Genomic DNA, 21,910 nt, shown 5'->3' with positions numbered 1-21,910 from the left:
GAATAATCCTCAAACACTGGTAGCTTCCTAATCCCATAATCTCTCATTACAAACGTCCCTGCCCGTGTTCCCCAATTAATACACGATTTTAGGAGTATTACAGCAAATAGATTCTCGAAACAACGTGACTCGAACTCGGAGTCGACATTGTTGGATCACGCGGTTACTCGCGCAAAACAGGCGCCATATTTAAATGCCAACGATATACGAATTTACTTAGGTCAACGTTAGTTTTGTATCACAAAGAATCGTTATTTTTGTTCGACAGACTTGCGAGGTATTCGAGTGACGATTAATGAGTGAGTTGTCATATGTACTTACAAAGTTTTCCTGCGTCGACAAGCACTGCCAAGACTGCTCCAAGAACCGAACCAGTCGAAGAGGATCAAAGGATTTATCGATGGTCACGTGACGACGAATCCATGCACGATTTTCGAAAAGGCGAACGCAGAAGGGCATGCGTGGTCGGTCCAGTTCCCGCGACACGCGTAAACATAACCTCTATGGCGGCCAGATTTTCATCGCGACGAGATCAACACAAACACCCTTTCGAGGCAGCGGCCGGCGCGCGACTGCCGCCGGTCCTTCCGCCACCGACGCACGAAACCAACCGAAATTGAACGAGTCGTGTCTCGCGCCGGCCACGTGCTCCTGCAGCTATTGCGCATGCTCGTTCCCACGTGCTTCTTCCCACTCCTGCGTCTATCAAATACAGAAGGATTTAAAATTTAAAGTTAGGCGCAAAGTAGGTTCAAGTCATTTCTAAATCAATTTTAAGTTACTCAAGCTATATGGATTGAAAATGTAACAATGGCGGATGAACGAGTATTATAATGGAGCAGAGGACTGATTTTCTGCATGATACACTAGGAATTACTTACATATTTGAATGAATTATATTTGTATTCCGTTTTCTAATATCTTCAGACATACTTCGTTTAAGTCCGTATATTATTATATAATTTTCTCTTAAAGAATATTTTATTAGCCATGTGATAAATAGATTACAAATGTCATAATAATCGATTAATTACATTTTATGAATCACTATCCTCTTTTTAGTGAATCCTCCATTTATCCTAGTCATTTTCTATATAGCTATTCTTTTAACTACCTCTCTACCTCTTTCTAGCTTATGTCTTCCATCGTTTACCGTTAAATATTAAATTCGGTAACTTTGATAGGTTTCAGTGTACTTCGTTAAGTTGTAATCAAAGTTTTATGAAATTTTAAACTCTTTTCGAAGTTCTACGTACTCACGTTTCGTCCCGCGAAGTCGTTTAGGGAGATGGATAACGTACTTGTCAAACACAGTACTTCTTATTGACTGCGACATGTCGTTTCAAAGTCTACGAACTTGTGAAAACGTGCTGCATACTCTACCCTTTTTTAAGCGGAACAGCTTTTAAACGATGTCATTTAGAATTACAAACTGGAATCATATCTAGATTTAAGTAAAATTATACAGTACAGTCATTCGCAGCATATACAGTATTTGCTAAAAATATTAAGATAAAAAATAAATAGTACATACAATTATATTAACGTGTCGGTGGATAAATAGTAAATGTTATTCAACACTGGAAAATATATTCACATAATGAATTACAGAAAGTTTTTTAGTCGTCGATAAAAAGAAAAGGTTTCTTACACAATATAATTACATACGACTAATAACTTCCACAAATTTGTATCGATATCAAATTTCCATGAACCGTTTAATCACTCAACAAAGGCAGATGAAGATTTCAGGTGTTACAAGACAAGTTTGCACTGTTAACTTGTAGATTCTAGATAAAGCAGCAGTATTAACGACTCTCACCTTATCATGTGTTCATCATTTTGCAGCTGGTGGACGTGTAAAGCTTCGGAAGGTGGTAAGGGTACAATAAGGATTTTTCAAGTAACATCGAAGTAAAATTCAATTTCCCACGAGGAGCGTTGTTCGACGTCGAGCCAGGACGAAAAGAGGGTGAGTTGCAACTTTCCGTACGCGTTCGCATTAACTTACGAGAATCAACCAACAGCACCGACGCGAACTATCTCCGCATTTTTCCGCATAGCATATTTAAATTGGTTTCGTGCTCGCCTCCCGCATAATTTCTGCACGTTAAATACTTAATGAAATACACCCAACCGACGATAAATAACGCCGCTTCGAGCTAGATGAAAATCCCGTGGAAGTCTCGTATCAGTTAACGGGCCAAGATTTATAAAACGTGAGCCGACCACGTTCCACGAGTTTACGACAGCTTCGGGGTAGCCCCAGTAGTCGCGACTAATTCCCAGACAAATTTCGAAATTTTATACACCCCCTTATAACTTCGCGCCGCAATTTTCTCGGTAAAGTTCGCGTTTAATACGCGGTAGGTTTAAAACCGAGAATAGTGTCACAGGCAGTTGCAGAATTTAAATGACACTGTGTAAGAATGATTGACTTAGGTTCTGTATGTTTTGGAGAATGGGGATTTTTTCGGGAAAGGGTTGATTTCGATTTGTTTCTAAGGTGGAAATCTGGTCTTACGGATTAAAAGGAATTGTTGCTTGACCATTTATACGTTGACGAATTGATTAATTCTCAATGTGAATGTGAAGCTATTGATTCTGTTAGTGATTTCATGGACTCTGTGAATAATTTCTTCCATTTTTCTTTCGTTTTTAATGAAACACTAATCTATGTGTAGGTTGCAGAATCCATCAATGTAACCTGATTTAAGATTTACATTCAAGTTTCCTGGATCATTCGTATAACATCCTTTTTATGTAGCAAATTCGATGTTTAAACTAGACCTCTTAATACATTGTAAATTATATGCATACAGTCAATACCATAAATATTCGTCTCTATGTCTATTAAAGACTTTTGACTAAATGAAATAATAGTTTTATATTACCAAATGAATTATACATGTATAAGCATGTATATATACATCAACATATTAATACAAACATACACTTAGAAACATCAAATCGCCCATTTAATTTAAACAAATTTCTTTAAGAGATATATCAATATTTATAGAACTGATTGTATACATATAACTCGTTTATAAAGAAGACCAATACTAGTCGAAATGTTAAACTAATGTACAAAATAAATACATGAATAGTTCACAGCCTGAGAATAAAGGCTAATAATAAAAATACGAAACATTCTCATTCTCTTTATGTAACATCTATACTACTCTACAACTTACGCACAATCTACTCCCTATTTCTTTCTTTTATTTCTATGGATGTTCTATTATCTATTTGAACCACTGTGTTCAGCAATATATTTTATACCCCATCCGAGGAAACACATGTACCCTCCCCATACAAAGCTCCTGACGAGCGCCCAACAAATGAACTCAAAACGCTGAGCCATTCGGCTGCGCTTCGGAAAGTTTAATAAACTTTCATGCAATAATAACGGCCAACTTAAACTGTTACCTTCGTAATGGAATTCTCCTGGAGCCTGGGAGCAGGAAAATTGTCTTTCTTCTCGATTTCACGGGAGTCTTGCGTTTACGAGCGGCGAAAGCTCGGCGAACGCGGAGGAATGTAAAGTTTTTCGAAAGCGCGTGGCCAAAGACGCAGGCCTGGAGGCTGGGGGCCATGAAAGTCTACCGGTTATTACCCATTTTACTATCCCACCCCTCCGTGCACAAACAGGGAACACGCGTCGTAAACTCGCAGGAGTTCTCAGCAACTTTCCCGCACGCCGCAGCGACTCGCAACGACTCTCGCTCATGACGCGCTCGGGTTCCATCACCTTGTGATAAATTTCGGATATCCGAGTTGGTCTAACGTTCCTCGTATCTTTGGCAATAATTTTCAGCCGCTGACTTACTATATCCCATCGTGAAGGAATTTTAAAATGGGATGGAACAGGCACGTCGACGCCGAAGACAGTGATACCTCGAGTTTACGATTAATCGAGTATGATTTGTATCTCAGTACCAATGTATACTTATTTTATACTTCAAAAGTTGTTTGAAATATTTTGTTTAACTCTCGTACGTGTTCGAAATGGAAAAATGAATCGTTGTTTTATACGTTCCGTTATGTTTTTGCGTAATTACGATACAGGCACGATTGGATGTTTGGAATTGGAAGTATGTTTACAAATATACAAATAAACAAATGTAAAGGAATTTGTATCTGTTGCGGTTCTTATCATAAATGCAAAACGATTTATGTCATTTACCTCACACGAAACTGCGTGGAAATTGACGGTAATCGTTGTGAATTTCTACAAATAGAAACAAATATACATGTCTGTACTTAAGGTGACCTGGAGCTTGTATTCTTACAACCAATTTAAATATTATTCACAGTAATCTATTTGTCATTTATCCTGATTTGGATTCCACTCCTGCAATAGTAGCAGAGTACTTAAATCTGCCATCAGTAAATGCCTTCGGATGTTTATGGATGGCAATGTCAGCTTAGACAAATTCGTCTCTGAATCTCGATCATTACCTGAATATGTTAATGAACTATGTGTTAATGTATCAGGCTACGTTCAATCTTGAACCCTTTAACGTTTCAATATAACCTTGTAGCCATTTTGGAGCACAAGAATGTCCACGATGTCCCCTATTCTATAGCTCCGATTCTTAAAGACGTTCGACCCAGTTCCAAGCTCGTCTAGACAAATCTGGAATACCGTTTCGTACGATTTCAGCGCGAATCTAAGCAGCCACCACTAGGGAGATCTTCAGGACCTTGCCAACTCGAAAGTTCTCCACTGGAGACCTAGATCCCTAACTTCGGCCAAGTGTGCAACATCGTTGGTGCGCCGAAATGGTGAAAGCAACCGACGCAACAGGTTTCAGTGACATTTATATTTCCGTAGATCAGGACACGTTTCAGTCCAGACACGAACCCGCTGATATACCTGTGGAATGGAGGATCGAAACTGTTCGCTGCAAACCCAAGCTGGACGAGGTAGTTGGCTGCATATCCGAAGGATGGCGACGCGCTCGATCTCTGCACTTCCTCGCGCAACTTTCACTGATTCTTTAAACCGGGATCATACGTTCCGTAGAATTCATTACACCTGGAATTGGAAAGAATTTCCTTCTTTGCTAGACTGATCGTTATGTCCTATCAGCACGCGACTAAGACTTTTATTTTCATTTCTTTCTCTGAGTATACGACACGCTTTGGAATGTAACAATAGAAATTTCTGAAGGGTTGCTCATTCGTTTCTCGAAACAAATATATATTTTTTTTTTTAATTGCCTTATAATGACCCTGAATGATTTTGGATTGGTGATGGTAGTCACCTTGAAGGCCTACGTATCGACCATTTGAAAAAAATGAATGACCTTGAGATGTCCTTGGAGTTACCAATTGGTAGCGAACAAAGGACGTCCATACTATATTCTCTTCTGCTTTAAGTATAAGTCAGTTATGAAGTTTATCAAGACTAATACAATTCTAGCTAAGAATATTTTGAGTACATTGAAAATCAAGTGAATTGAAGTTTATTTCAAATAGAAGTATTTTTAAAAAAAATTAACAGAATAAAAGTAATTACAAATATTTGACAATGTTCCAGAAAAATAGTTATTGCTACAAAGTTACCTGTACTTCCCCATAGCTTAAAGAGTCAACTCATCCAATTAAAAAGTGTCTCGATCAAAGTCAATTTAAATATTCTGACAGGAAACTATGTTTCATTAATAAAATAATAATTTTATAGTCTTGGCATATTTCAAGATGTAACCTGAAGCGAATTACCAGCTTCGAAAACGACGATTTGCGTTAACATCGAGACTCGGTGGTCTTTTTCATTACAAATAGAGTAATTAATTTAATCGACGTTCCACCGTTAACGCTGACCCAGCAAACCTCGCGTTAGACGGGATTAGATGTTGCGATCGAATCTTATATAAAAAATGCCAGCTTATTAGTTCCGCAAGGAACAGTTTAATTAAATCGTTATACAGCGGCGATAGGAAACTAGCTAATACGAGAGTTTAAAGCTAGCGAAACCTGAAATTGAGAAATAATTTTATAGTACCTATGTTCTTTAAAGCGTAAGGTAATAATATCAAAACTGTTATTATTTATTTGTCTTAGGCTGGTGTTATGTGTATAGTGATTTGTTGGTGAGGGAAACGTATAAACGGCAGGTGGGAGTACAAATTAATAACAGTGTTAATTGTAGTAATATTAACATGAAAAGAATAAGATAAGAAGAGAAAAGAGAAATAAAGTGAAAGAAACATGCAATCTCATGTCATCTCGCGATAATGATTTTACGTAATTTTTATGTTTATATTCTTATACAATTTCTATTTTATTAGTCTATTTCTTTCTGTTTTATTTTTGCTTTACTTTTTATTCTTATACTATCTTGTTCATTTTACCAATTTATCTAAATTTATACATTTCTCCCTCTTTCTTATGGTTCATCCAGCATGTCTATACTCGAAGAGAGTCTCGAGAAAGTGGATCATGAAGTCATGATTTAATAAAGTATGTTATTTTATCTGCTCTCACATCCCAAGCAATATATACTCAACTTTATAGAGTAACCAGTGGCAAAACGATTAGAAATTTCAGCACAGAATTTTTTAGACTAGAGAAAAATTCGACATATAGTGGCAAGTGTTGGTGCTGATACTAGAATCGATCCAGTGCTTCACAGTGAGAGCCAACTGCGGGCTTATTTAAAGTGAAGACTTCCGTTTCCGGACTTTCGTCCTCTTCCAAAGCTCTCAAGCATTTCCGCCGGAAATTCGCGGTGTTTTCCGTGCTTGGAAGCAAAATTTCGTTCGATAGCTAGGCAAGCTATTCATTGAACAGTGATCGAGAAGAAAAAAAGATTAATAAAATCTATAATAGTGGACATGGTAACCAATCTATGGAATAAATTCTGATACATTTTGTATTTACAATTTCAATAAAATAAATTATACAGAGCTTTATATATTTTCTATTCCACAAATGAATTCATATTTTCGTTTTCCATTTATTTGAATTTTTTATTTTTATTTTACACTGAAATAGATGAATTTAATTAAACACCTGTCCAAATTATGCACACTTTGGTTTATCCTGTATTATTTACAGGTATCGATACACGTCCTTTTCATTCGTCAATTATTACCGCAACGGAACTTTGTCCATCTCTGATGAACGACTCCAGGTCGCGTGCAGCACGTGGAAAGCGAACGTTTATTCTTGGTTAATTTATGGCTCTTCTTATCGAGGCATCGGTGTTCCTCGGGGCTTCCTCGACTGCAATTAATTAATCGCGCGGCTGGCTTTCCTCCTAGTCCGTTCGAATCGGAATTTCGCGCAGTCGGTGCCGCGGAGTTTTACGCGCTGGCTGTCGATTAACATCAGGAAACGCGATTCCGCGTTATGCGCGGTAGAAAGCGTTGCGGACACGTGTAATGGGGGAACAAATTGCAGTTGCTTCCACGGGCCGTGTTACGCGGCTGTCGCATGGTATAGCTGGGGCACAATATGCCCGATATGCATACGTAATTGGTAACCGGTTCTGTTGGCAGAACTGTTCGTCCGTTAAATACCACTTCCACTGATCGATGCTTTTACCGATCGTTATCCTTTTCGCAGATAGCTGATTCCAAGCCTATTCTGTTGTACTATTGTATGCAACAAAACATTGTTGGGTATATCAGAAATTCTTTTAGGGGGATAAGAGTCGATGAATATAACTGCCGTGATTTGGTTTGTCACCATCTTTGAAGGTGTATGGTATTGGTAGGAGCTACAGTAAGAGAAAATAGAGATTCAAGTAAATGATAAGAATATCAGTTAAAAAAATCAAGAGAGAGATATATACTTTTATGTTTATTTTGCATTGTAAGTTTGTAGAATATTATGCATCTCATTAGTAAGGGAGTATTCTTTAGGAATTTATTTCAAGTGCAGAATTTAATCAATACATTTGATGATTACTTTCAACAGATGACAATGCCATTGCGATAAAAAATGCTCTTTTTCATAAAAAAGCATGTTTTTACCTGTTACAGGTGCGACATAGGTACATCAAAATACGTATGTATTCGAATGTAATGTTGTGGCAAAATTTCAAAGTAATTGGTGAAGAATTTTTAGAGATTTAATATCTTGAACCACCGAATATTTATATCTTTATTTGTATAAATTTCATTATTCACTCTACATGTTTTTATAATACAACAGGAGTGTGCATACACCCCCGCTCAGAAGTATGTGGCCACTTCCTTAATAGAAATAAAAATCTAATAAAAGTTGCGAATCTGTTAATATCTATTATATCTATTATATTTGTTTTTAATATCACATTAGTAACGATACAAAACTATAGAGATAACTAGATAAAGTTAAAATTTCATTTACCAAACTTGGATACTAATAATTTCTTCATTGTATCCGAAGTAATATTTCCTCATTAATTTATCTCATTTGTAATATTTCGCCATAAATAGTTTTTGATATATTGAACGTTCTTTCTGAATTTTTCTATCTAAACAATCCCGTACTTCCACTATAAAATTGAGTATACCACTCGAAACATTTAATATTATTAATATTATTAAATATTTTTAAATACACATCCAATATAGAATTTAGCAACATAAATTGTACAGTAATAACTTACGGTGTATATTAATCATTCATTGAAGGTAGTAAGCGTCCACAAATTTATGAACGAGGGTGTATATGTCGAATTAATAATCTTCTCCTTTCTTCAAGTCGATTAAAAAGAGTTCCTCCAACAGTTTCAAAATAACGTCGATAATTACCACAACTCTTCGCGATCTTCCACTCTCGCGTCTTTCGTCATTGTCAACAATTTCGTTCAGTGGTTACCGAGGCGGACACGGGTTTCATTGGACACGACGCTGATAAAGCGATCGACGAAACCGGGTCCGCAGGCATCGGTTAATTTGGCTCTGTGCCCTTGATTAAACGTCTGTCCCTTATCGGCTGCACCCTGCTCGCCGGCAACGCTTCCTGTACGTTGTCGTGAAATTTATCGGCCGGACAAGCACCCCGAAGGTTGTCGCCCCGGTATTGTTTTTCCGTTATCTTCGAAACGGTTCAGATTACCCGTGCCCGCGAGTTGGCATTCACGACAAGGTGGCCGGCCGGAACGAAGCTGCGTTTTAACGACGCCCTGGGATCGATCCCTCCGCGCTTGCCAAACGATAAGCCGTTAGTTAAGCCGAGCATAAAACGGTGTGTGCTCCGGGGAGTGAGTTTTTCTATGACTTGGGTAGTTTTTCGAGGATGTTGTAAACGTGGAGGGTTGCTCTTCTAGGAATCGTTATGGGTTCCTGAAAATTTAATCTACTGCTGGATAAACAGGGTGAATGTCTAATAGGAACCGGGGCAGGGGGTAAATTACCTCTTTCATAGGTAAGGTATTGGTAATTAGTAGACTGCGGATCTTTATGCAAAATAAAATCTTCGCGAACATGTCTACAAAAATTGAACTTAAATAGGAATTTATATTATTCTGCAAATATTATAACATGAACTTTACTTTCAATCTTTTTTATATTCTTGCACGCTGTTTGCATTTTGTAGGTTCTTGCACGTTCAAATTTCCTATAAATGCGTAAATATCCGCAGTCTAGTAATTAGTTAAGCCGAGCATAAAACGGTGTGTGCTCCGGGGAGTGAGTTTTTCTATGACTTGGGTAGTTTTTCGGGGATGTTGGAAACGTGGAGGGATGCTTTCCTAGGAATTGTTATGGGTTTCTGAAAATTCAATGTACTGCCTGATAAACAGGGTGAATAATCTCTTTCTTAGGTGAGATATAGGTAGTTACTATTAAAATAAAATAAAATGTGATGGTAGAAAGTGCCTTCTGATAATGTTATTCTTAAAATTACTCTAATGATGTTGATGTTTAAGCAGAGTGCAATGTGTGCCGTAGAGGGGTGTGTTTTCCTTTAGTTAAGGCGATTGTTGACGTAGAAAGTACCTCCTTCGGAATTGCTATCATTATAACATACAGAATAATCCTAACATCTTAGTATTCTATTCTGATCTCGACATCTTAATGCAGAAGTAAATAAAACCAATTACCATAGCTCATGATAACTATAGAAATGCAATAATTTTCAGGTGTGTCAAGGAGCTGTCAGTAAATTTCATGAAATTTTTTTGATCGAGTTAGGTCACGTGAAAATTGTATGGACGATTCTTCGAAAACAACATGAATTCCATTAACGTCGAGTCACGTGCAAGTGGCAATATCGAAATCCAAGGAAGATGGATATCGATCCCGAAATTAACGTCGGGCAAATTTAATGAACGAAAAGGAGACGGGCTGTTAACGTAACAAAAATTAATGGGAAACCAATGTGGGATCCTGAAAGATCGATAAGACGAGCGGAAAAAGACGGTGTGAAAGCGTGAAAGAAAAAGGAAACGCTAAAAAGCCGACAGATCTTTTTCCATTTACTCAAGGTGTAATCTATTTCATTAATCCGTCGCTCTTTTTCAACACGTGGTTTCCTTTTGTCTGGAATTTTAACGATAATCTTATATCAACCACAATAATAATACTTACAGTGCCCACTAATAATATGTCTTTAGCTATCAAGAACGTGGATATTAAAAAAGCATTGGGTGAAGAAGACTTTTAAACAAACAATACCGGAGAAATGCAACAAAGAATTTCTTTCATACTTCCGGTCCAAATTTTCGCAACTCCGTTTCCTCTCGTTGCAACGCGTGTTTTCGCTTGGTTAAACGGAATTTCCTCGAGCGGAAAAACGTTTATCCGTGGTGAGAATTTCTCCGTCGAGTCAAAGAGTTTCTTCACGTTGTCGAGTTCGTGGACGAAAGAATTCGTAAATACGAACGTTGCTCCATTTCTGTGGCAAAATTCCGCCCGTGAATGCACTGCATATTCTGCTGGTCTCTAAAAACAAATTTCTGAAAGTTTTATTCAATTTTAAGCTTAGCTCTCTGAGTAGTAAACAAGCCAATGTTTATCTTGAATATCTGATGAATCATAACGGAAGTAATGAAATATAGTACTTTATAAATTAGCAGTTTCTGCAGATAAAAGTCACAGTATAGTACTTCAAAGAAGCAATCACAAAACTTCGTGTTCTTTTTAATTCGTCACTAATCATGCCAAAAATATTTCTGCGTCGTGTTACGATTTCCTTAATTAGAGCGGCTTACCTTGCCATTAAAGACTAAAGACACATTTATTTTCAGGAACCTTCCATTTATTTAATGTCTGATATCAATGTTAAAAATAAAAGCGTTACAGAAAAACTATAAGTGACTTATTCCACATCGCAGGGCACATCGATCCGCAGGTTTGGTGCAAATTGTATAAAGAACTTGGGGCCCCTTGAGATCTGATACCGCGAGACCATTAATCTTCGTCGAGTGCCCGGTTTCCGTCAGATTAGGGCTTCTTTGTATCTGTACAATGGCGTAGCGACATTCTAGAGTAGCAACATCATTATTTACGTAAAACGACGAGGCAAAAAGTTTCACTCCTGTTCTTATCCAACTAGGGGGCTAGACATCGGTCGACGTATACTTAACGAAGCTCGTTTGGTATTACCTGAACCCTGATATTAATTGAATCAATCATCGAGAAACCAATTAAAAACTCCATTAAATACTGTCACCCCTAGACGCATTTCTCTCAAGTGTTCTTCTTATTATTCCATTTTTAATTTTACATCGATACATTCGCTTTATTTATTCTTCTCAGAAATATTTTTGTTACACTATTTTTATTTGTATGTTTTTTATGGTTCGCTCTATGGACTAACCCTCTACCACAAGAATTTTATTTCACCCTTTGATAAAGAAAATTTCACTTTTCAGTCATTCATATTAATATTTATATATCAATAGACGATATAAAAATATCAGGAAGTGACTAAAATACTCAACATTCTCCGCCATACCTCAACAAAGTCCATAATCTTTAAAACTGTCCACGACAGGTTAAATTTCCCGCAATACCTGTCCGTGAAGCAATAGCTACAGCTTCAAACCAATCAAGGTTGATCCGGACGGTGATTTTTCAAGGAAAATTTTAAGAACTTCCGCACCAATGCGCCAGGCAATGTACAAAGTTCGTGGCAGGGTGCAAAACCCGGATAAATCCGTTTCACTGACATCCCATTCACGAACTCTGGCCCTTATCAGAGTCCGGCCGTAAAGTCGACGCGTTATCAGCGATTCTCGCAGCTTCGCGCGGAGTCACGAACGCTCGTTGAATCTCTGTTTCGCCTCCGTAGTTCAGTGATGTATCGTTGCCACGTTGAAAGCCTTTGTTTCTCGATCGAGACTGCCCGAGTCTCACGCATCTTGGCTCAATCTTCTTCAACCGTGGATCGTTTCCAATGAAACATTGGAAACTACGAAACCTGCAAAGTTGAGCAGGGTGTTCGGTGTGGGAATGGGCAATATTAGATAATTAATAAATGAAAGATGAACAAGTTTTGGCGTGCTACTTGTTGAAGTGTAATCTTTTATACGACGTCATTAAATATCGTATTTAACAATTTTTCAATATTTCTTACGGTTTTGAAGATACAAGCAAAAATACAAATAATTTAAAGTAACTAAATTAATTACTTTTTATCCAACTTTCCCAAGTCCCCTCTTTATTCAAGTCCCTTTTATCTTTTCCAAATATCTGAGAAGAATTAATAACATTTTCACCATTCTGTTTAAGAAGTTACACTTTGAATTCTATTGATATTAGGGTGGTTATGTTTGATTTGTTATTATTGTTGGAATAAGGACGTAAAAATTCCTAATATATGAGAGTAATAACATATTTTTAAAAGTGTTGTAATGTGTATATGAATTCTTTACTTACAATTAGATGCTGTTTATAATTCAAGCAAATACATTTGTGATCGCACATATTAGCAAAGGATATATTATAGTGATAATATTTAACTAGTGCCTCTAAAATGTTCACAAAATAAATTTATCTAATCAAAGATCCACAAGATCAACATAAGATATCTCTTTCGTGCCTGGTGGGTTTCCATTTACGACCTTAATTTAAAGCAGTAATTTCACCCTCAATGTACTCATTTCAGTTGAAATGTGAATTCCTCTTTACCTAACGTTCTGTCGATTAGAACTCAATTGCAACATTTCGTAATCAACTTCCTAAATTCACAATTACTAAAATAAAAATTAATTATGTGAAAGATACTTCCAAGAGAAGAATCCACGACCAACAGATATAAAGAATTCGCAGCACTAAGAATATTTAACATCGCTAACACTGATAGAAAGTCACTGACACGTTACGGATATCTGTAAATAGACCTTTAAAATAATACATCCGATATTGTTTTAACAGCCTAGCACTATCGATTTCTTACACACGGTTCCGCCTTCTTGGTCGCTGGTAGTAAATTACGCGGCCAACTTTTTCCCTCAGCTTTTACCAATTCTTCCGTCACGCGTCACGTACAACGGGCGCCTTTTCTTTTTGGTCCTGTCGTCTCGGCAATCTTTTATACGGCGACGGCATTCCATGCAATCTACCGTAACGACCTTTGATGTCGAATCTCCCGTAACCGATGAAGATAACCCCCCCTCCCTGCCCCTTAGCCGTGACCTGAGTCGATAGTGTCCCGCGATAACGGGCAAAAAGAACTCGCTAACGAGCCGTGTGATCTCGCTCGAGGGGGTGTGCGGGGTTCTCTCGCGTGCTACGGCAGGAGTCGACGTTAATTGCGGTGAAGGGTTTTAAGGTGTTGATTGTCTCGCTGGCTGAGTCGCGGTGGAACTTTTCGTTGTCGCTGGAGCGCGATTAAATAATTAACTAACCGTGCTAATTATCGATGCAGGTTCTTTCACCCCTTCGTACGATAATGGAAAACTAATTATCACGCGACGGGATTCTATGCATTTCGTTGCAGACGGTTTGAATATTTGTGATTATGTAAGAGTTGATATTTTGGTTGTTTATAATTGTGTTTGGTGGAAAGTGAATGCAATCTAGGGAAATTAACATTGAGATGCGTAATGTACTTTAACTTTATGTATTTTCTATAGAATAATTTGTCATAGTCAGACATAACAGTTACACAAGTATTCGTATCCTCTCTGTTTACTATAAATGTTTCATTGTAAATATGTAAATGCATCAATTTTACACATGTATATATTTATAATGACCAATTTAACTGGAAACATCACACTTATCACTGAATGTACACAATATGTTTATGGGACTGACTGTACTTATATAATTAATAAGAGTTATATTTAGGGATGTAGGTTCTAATATTGAACGTAAATTTACAATTAGGTAGCCTTTGTAGAGCTCACTTGTTTAATGAGAATGTACATCTATAATTCTCAATCCATGTAATTTACTCAATAGAAAATCGTAGGATTTGCACATACGATAAAATAAGATTCAATTGTGTATTCATGCTTATTTTTATTTATGGAACTAATAGTCCATTTTATGATTAAATTCTTTAGGTTCAAGACACATCAATGTCCAAGTATTTTGACTATATATTGCTGCCCAAAAGTATTCGGACACTGGCGAAATAAATATGCATCAAAGTTATTTAAGCAGTGACCAAAATCGATTTTTATTAGTTTCTTATGAAATATCTAACATTTTAAATTAAAAATTACGTATGTGGAACTTATCAATACTACTATTATATTACCGCTTGCACTAATTGTGCAATAATTTTTATCTCTCTCAAGAGAACATAAACATGAAACAAAACAGAACTTCAGATTCTTTTAAGCATTGAGACCGTTCCATTAGATTTTGTATTTCTAGGCAGGAATTTTATTTCCGCGTACTCATTATATAATTAATACATAAAAATTAATTTTATTATGCTATGATACCTCAAAAATGATAACAATAATAATTACAATTGATATAAGTGTTTTAAATACGTTTCGTACAAAGTTAAACTATGTTTTATAGAACAGAAGCAAGTGTTCGGACAATTTTGAGCGGTAGTGTACATTCGAATTAATGATAATTTCTATATTTTATAATAAACAAAAAGAAATAACACACTGTTACAATAATTACTACGGACTGCATCTAGCTAAGGACACTTACCTTACTTTCCTTCTTGCTCTCCTTGAACCCTACAGCTTGACGAGTTCCCACCCTGTCCAGTGGTAAATATTGTGTGTCGAAATTCAATTGTTTACGGGGGCGGAGGAGGGGTATCAATGATCGCATGTTTAGTCAGCGTTACACGAAGAGTGGAAACGTTAAAAGCGTGTATTAATTGGTCGGTGGGCGAGCACACGGTAAAATTGCTAGCGTTGCACGTATTATTTTCGAGGGAGTCGCATTGTCGGTGGTCGCGGCTCGAAGTGCATTAGACCAAAGCGCACCGAGCCTCCCGGAACGCGTTACGCCATTACGAGAATTACCAGTGGCCAACGACGCCCCTTGTTTTTCTCTGTGTTGCCGTGAAATTGCCCCGTTTATTGGGATTCATTGTTAGCTGACGCGCCTGTATTTCCACTACCGCCGCGGAGGTGGTTCGGGGCCGAAAGAAGGGGATGGAAAACGTGTCGGCTGTCAGTGTTGAATTAATTTCACGTCGCGCCACCTCCTCCTCCGCCCCACGGGCACGTTCAAACCTTTTCGAGCGACGCCCGTGCTTCGTGTTTGAACGAACAAGTGGTTCCCGATGGACGAAAAATTTCACCTTCTCTGAACGGTTGGGTCACAATTTTTGAGGTGTTTAAGGAATTGCGACGTGGTTTTCGCGAGGGAATTCTGATGGGAAATTGTCTACTTTTCAGAGTGGGTGTTTGAACCTTTGGAAATGTCGAGATAGTGGTACATTTGCTTGTTGGTGTGTTGAAAATGTAGGAATATAGATTTTGCATGTAGTAAATTCTTTTGGGAGTGTATTGGACATCTTCAGATCTAAGGAGTATGTATGAGAGTGTGTTCAAATAATTAATTGTTGAAATAAAATTTTATAATATAAGGACATAGAGGCGGTCCTCGATTTTCGCACATTCTGCTTTTGCACATTTTTAAAACTTCAACTTTTTAAGAAAATGCCAAGCAGTGAAAAATTGTTCCTGGAAATAATAACTATGCTTACAAATGATGAGTGATTTTATAAATTTTGAAGAAACACCGGAAACTGTCACAGATGAAACTGTTAGCCTAATGAATGAACTAAACATGGACGTCAACAATGAAGATGTTAATGAGTTGATTGAATCTCACTCAGCACCACAATCGAATGAATACTTAACACGTTGACCGCCATGTCACCCACAGTGCTCTTCACTGAACAGCTAAAAAAATTAATTCTAAAAGTCACGTACCAAAGGAAATGAATTTAAATGAAATTGATAAATTTTACTAAAGTTACTATGTAGTTATTAGGTAGTCTCCAATAGTTTAAATAATATTTAATCTTAGCAGAAAATTTCAAGAATATTTGCCTGGCAGTCAACGTGTTAATTGAACAACAATTGCGTCACAATAAAATATACAATGAAAGCGAGGAAGAAGAAGTTGATAAAAATATCAAGACTTTGATAATTAAAAATATGAATGAAGCCTTCATGCATCTTGATAAATTTTTGACTATCGTAGAAGAATCCCAATGGAGAACGTGTATTTCAAGTACATAGGGCAATTAAGCAAGACACAGCATGCTTTAGAAATCTTTATCAAGAAAAAAAAAGGATGGCATTCAACTAACCCTTGACAAGTTTATAAAGCAAACACCCGGAAGCGTTTAAACACGCCCCTTTAACTTCATTATATACACATATTGATAAATAAATACTTTAAAACACAGTTTTTGGTGCATATTTCTTTACATTCCTCTACTTTCAAGCATTTAATATTCGCATACATTTTCACGAACCAATTGTGTGCGAAAGTCGAGGGCCCACTAGTACTAGTAAAATAAGAATAAAATATATGGAATGGAAGTGAAACCTTTCTAACTTGATTGAAAATAAATATGTATCCTCTATGCCTGACGTGTTTCCAACTATCCTACCAAATCTGCTACAAAACACTCAAAATTTGAAAGAGCAAATACAAACAGCTAACCCTGAGGACCAAGAGGAAATTCCACTCGATGTTCGTGAAAACGAAAACGACAGAGTCGTTGGACATGTCTATCGACAGTGGAACGTGAACCGATTGAGCTATTAGGGTAGGTGATAAATTCGTTCTTGTCGAACGTAATATTTCAATTTGGCAATCGCTTACAGTATCTACCAATCATTCCCTCCGAGAAGATTGGCTCTTCTGAGATCGACTGTCCTCGCGACTGAAGTTGAGGTTGAAGTTGAGGTCCGCTAGGTAACCGTACTGATAAGGCCTCTAGCAGGCTTCTGACTGGACACCTCACCTTTTTATCTTTTTCTCCTCCTCCGACCGACGCCTTTCACGCCGTTTAGTTTCCTATATCGTTAGCTGATTATTCATGCCTGCAAGTGTTCCAGTATTTACATACAGAGAATTTAATTATCTCTGCTGACTCGTGGATACACGTGACTCCAATGGTCGTTGAGCCGAGGAAATACTATTGTTCGCTGGTCTACGTCTAGCCAGAAATAGAACTATTTTATTTACTACATTGTGGCTAGCAAACAACGTAGTTTCTCTAGATTCTTTCCTCGTTTTGTTCATGAAAGCTCTTTTCTAAAGGCTTCGGAATTTTTTAATTTGCGTTATACTTGTTATGTAATGCGTACGTTTTCCTTCTGGTCAGAGAGTTCAAAGCTTCTTTGTCTTTTGTACTGTGTTTGAAAATAGTATTCTTCATTTATTTATTTCAGAGGCTTTCAAAAATTGACACGATTACATTGTCACATTTTCAATATCAATTTATAATTTACTCCACATTTGTGAAAAGTCGATTCTTTGTTAATACTTTATAAATAAATTTCAGTTAGCCGCGCTACAAACATTAAAAAGAAAATATTACATAACAGTAAGGACAATGAGTAATTATATTCAGTTAGAAGTATAACTGTCCAATTGCTTATATAAAATAATATTATACACTAAACATTGATCAAATGTTAACGAAAATCATTTTGCCATCTCTGACACTTTTCAAGAAAATAATCTATGACACTCGAGAAGGGACACTCTGTATGTTGTCACACCATACACGTTCAACTTTGTGTATAATTTTCCAAGCCAAGCAATTCCGCGAAACGAAACATCGCTCGCAAGAAACTGCGAGCACTCGTATATTTTTTCAACAACGATTTGTTTACAACATACATTGCGAAACATCGTTATCAGCACGTGGCTGCGTGCCACCGCGATGCCACCATCTTCCTCGCGAACTTTATCGTGGCCCAAATGGAATTTCGTATCGAAGACACCGGTTTACGTGACGTACATGGTTGAACCGCGTTCGATAATGCTTCGATACGTCAAACGAAATCTTAAAAATAACAGAACAACAGAACACGGTAAACTTTGGTTATCGGATTCACGTAGCGAGAATTCTTTAGGAAATCTGCTCGAGCAAACGAGGTATATAAGCTTAAAATTCGTCGAGTCACTCAGTACAGTCATCTCAGGTGAATAACGAGTTTTGGATATCTGTAGAATCTCTTTACGGTATTTACTATGGTTGCGAGGAAACTGATCGCCGTTGCTTTGTCGCTCCTTCTTTCGCTTCACGTATGTATATCGAAACGTTTGTGAATTAAACTTCTTTATTTCTGGCATTCTGGGTGATACGATAGTAAGTGTGTAGGAGTTTCGAGTATATCGGTCTCGGTATGAAATAAAATCGTTAGGAAAGGCGACTGATATTCTTCTTTGTCGCTGTGTGAGAGCAATTATTTCTAAAAGAGTTGTGAGGTACGAAGTTTTTAATCAAATACTGTTTCTGATGGGAGATAGGCTGCTACAATGTTTATTGAAGCATTTGTAGCCTCAGATATTATCACAGAATATATTACAATAACAATGGAATAGAACTAGAACTAAACTAGTTTATTTAAGATAATATATATTTAAAGCAATCTGTTTAAAATCTACGTACAATAAAAAGTGTCTAATTTTGCTTACGATCCACAGACAATAAAAATTATCCTGTATGAATTTCGAATTCCAGACATTTAGATGGATGAATATAGTAATAGCAATCTTAAAGTCTCCCTTGACAACCAAGCCAAGTGCTCCTACACAAATATACCTTCATTCAAATTTTCAGTCGTCAGTTTCGTCCGTATTTCATCCGAGACATATGACGAAATCTGTTGAACTCGTTGCTTGCATTGTGCAACAAGGTGGACGAACGTGATTTTGACAAACGGGATTGAAGCATCCCGTATTAAACGTATTAAATGGAAAGCATTGAACGTATTAAATGGAAACTAACGACGTGTAACATTCGTATAACCAGCAAAAATGTTTCATTTATCTACGCGAGACGAGAAATATTTTGCACGTCGCGCGTTCCCACAAAAGAATCACGAAATTCAAACGAATCGCCGCAGTTTTTTTTTTAATCGAAGCTCCTCGAATGGCTGAAAAACTTATGCCAGGAGTATGAGAACATTCGTATCTCGAATTTCGATTTTACTCTTTCGCCAGGAGAGAGGATAAACCTATAAAAACATTGCTAAATAGGGAAAACATTTTCTAGAACGTTTTTTCAACGTGTATTTCTCGATGCTGCTGTATTTCTTAACGAAGTTTATTGATTATTCACGAATGAAAATTAAATTGAACCTGAGGTCTTTCCGTTCTCATGAGCAACTATGTTCTCAGACGATATTATTAGATTTTCTGCGTTTATGGCGTATGCTAATATGGAAAATATATGCAAAACGCACGAAGAATGTATTTCATAAATTATAACCGTATCGGTGTTTCATTTTACACGAGTACATGTGTTCTTAGTATGCTTAGCAGATGTTTTTATACTTGCCTGAGCTATAAATGCATGCAATCCGTATCTCAGTTAATAATAATAATAATATTTCGCAACCGCTGTCCCGTTGGAATAATGTTTTATTAATATTTGTTACTGCTTCTATAAACACAACGAGAATCTGGTTCACTCTCACTTATTCATGAAAATCTTTCTGTCGAAGGGCTAAGAAGAAAGAAAAGAACAAAGAAAATCAACTTCCTGTCTCATGTAATTACAATATTATTCTTTAAACTTTTTTCTAGGCGATTCAACAGGTTTCCGCGACCATTCCTATAGACCGTCTTTTGGGTGACTCTGGAATATCGGATCTAGGGAAAATGATATCAAGAATATTTACGCCCCTACAGTCAACATCGGGTGGTTTGATGGGCTCAATAGGGAAATCTTTCCAGCCAGGAGGTTGCGACGCTGGTGGAATGTCTTCGTTGCTAGGACTGGGGAATCCCAATTCGAAAAAGGAAGAATCCACAACAAAGAGTCAGGGTGGCGAAGAAAAAGGTAGCATTTTCCCAGCCCTCAAATCTGCATTCGGTGAGCCATTCGTAGTTCCGAAATACCACGCACAGGATAACAAATTTTCGCTAAATATTTTCATGTTGTAAATATTGTACGCACGAATTGTGTCAGCAAAGTTAGAGTTTGATCAAATTTTTATCAGTATTCGAGTTAGAATAAAGAATACGAAGAATTGTTTCTAATCAACCATGGAATTTCCATCATTGCTTACGATCCTTTCCTGTTTGTTTAGGGCAATAGTAACACCTGGATGTACAAGAATCTTCAGTTTCGGAGTCGATCAAGTCTTAAAAAGTATCGTTTATGTCTCTACGTGTAAAGCAATTGGAGTTTTACGAGGTTAGGTTCTATTCTTCGTCTCTTTGACACATATGTACTTTAGTTATACTTTCCTTTTATATTATAGTTATATGTACTCATTCACGTATCCGTAATAAAGAAATTAAATAATCGAATTGATACATTTTTGTTTTGAAGTTATAATCTTCGAATTAATGTAAGGTACAGATTGAATATAGTGACTGTATTCGTTTCGTCAATTTTCATTAGACGAACTCGTAAGTTCATGTTTCCTACAAACCATGAAGATTCCTGAAGAAATTAATTCCTGGTTAAAATAATTATTTTGAGGTTCTATGTACAATATGAAGTCAATCCGACACTGAATCTAATGGAAATACAAAAATGAAGTGGAAAGAGAAAAGATTTTTCTAAACACTGACTGAAGAGATTTATTTTCTCAAAATATCTTTTACGGACCTGAAGAGAACCTGAAACCTGAAGTTAAAAATAGTTCCACGTGTGGAATAACTATTCAACTCGATAAATATCCACATTTAACTTCGTTTCTCACATACTATATGGGCGAGAATTCGTCCATTCCTAATTCAGTGTTATCGCGATAGGTTTTAATCGTTTAACGTTTTCTGGTCGCATCCGACGAAAGTAAATCTCGTTTTTGGCCGAGAGTCGCGCCACTCCGCGGGAAGGAAACCCGCGCGAGAGCGTTTCCAAGGATTACTTTTCGAGGTGACCGAATAAAGTTCAGGGAATCACGGTCGCGGAAAGTATTTCCAGCTACAATGGTTGGAAGAGGTTCAAGCGTGGAACGATGCAAACATTTGCTGGTTCACGTGTAGCAAAAGTTCGTATCGAGCCAACTCGACACAGGCCGTTTGCCTAGTGAAAGCGGGTATGGTAATAATTGAGTTTCAAGCTTAATCGCATGGTTTAGGGTCGGCTTGTTTGCTATGATTTAACCTAAAGTGGAGGTTGCGCCAGCCGTTAGATCACTCCGATCGCGGGCTAACTAGATTAACGAGGATAAATATAACTTAATTAGAGGGTCGCGTTGTCGTTCCAACAATTCCTGAATTCGTCGGGATCAAACAACCCGTTTACGCGTCCATCGAAATATCTCCGCCTCCTTCGTCCCTCTTCCGTTTTAAATGGCATTCAGTTCGGGCGTTTTGTGTATCGTTGG

General features: G+C 37.2%; 2 protein-coding genes across 7 annotated transcripts in view; one reads left to right on the top strand and one right to left on the bottom strand.

The window, feature by feature from the left end:
- LOC128876186 (glutamate receptor ionotropic, kainate 2-like) overlaps positions 1-596 on the bottom strand; it is a 185,025-nt gene extending 184,429 nt beyond the window's left edge. For 3 of the 5 annotated variants that reach the window (XM_054122335.1, XM_054122334.1, XM_054122337.1), the window contains exon 1: positions 322-594. The gene's annotated coding sequence lies outside the window, so the exon portion shown is untranslated. Of the gene's footprint in view, positions 1-321 lie in introns of all 5 variants that reach the window. The other 2 variants (XM_054122336.1, XM_054122331.1) reach the window with 2 other exon arrangements.
- A 17,920-nt stretch (positions 597-18,516) lies between these two features.
- LOC128876257 (uncharacterized) lies at positions 18,517-20,886 on the top strand. 2 transcript variants are annotated; one of them, XM_054122458.1, is made up of 3 exons: positions 18,517-18,647; positions 20,154-20,409; positions 20,660-20,886. In XM_054122458.1, exons 1-3 carry the CDS (start codon positions 18,594-18,596, stop codon positions 20,665-20,667), a joined length of 318 nt encoding a protein of 105 aa, XP_053978433.1. In that variant the 5' UTR covers positions 18,517-18,593; the 3' UTR covers positions 20,668-20,886. The 2 variants fall into 2 exon arrangements, with proteins under 2 accessions (XP_053978433.1, XP_053978432.1); XM_054122457.1 differs by having other exon boundaries at positions 20,154-20,442.
- The last annotated feature ends 1,024 nt before the right edge of the window (positions 20,887-21,910 follow it).

The sequence above is a fragment of the Hylaeus volcanicus genome, chromosome 5 (assembly GCF_026283585.1).
Source record: "Hylaeus volcanicus isolate JK05 chromosome 5, UHH_iyHylVolc1.0_haploid, whole genome shotgun sequence".
NCBI classification, from domain to species: Eukaryota; Metazoa; Arthropoda; class Insecta; order Hymenoptera; family Colletidae; genus Hylaeus; species Hylaeus volcanicus.
Note: the sequence above shows the minus strand (reverse complement) of the source record. Positions and strands in the feature narration are given on the sequence as shown.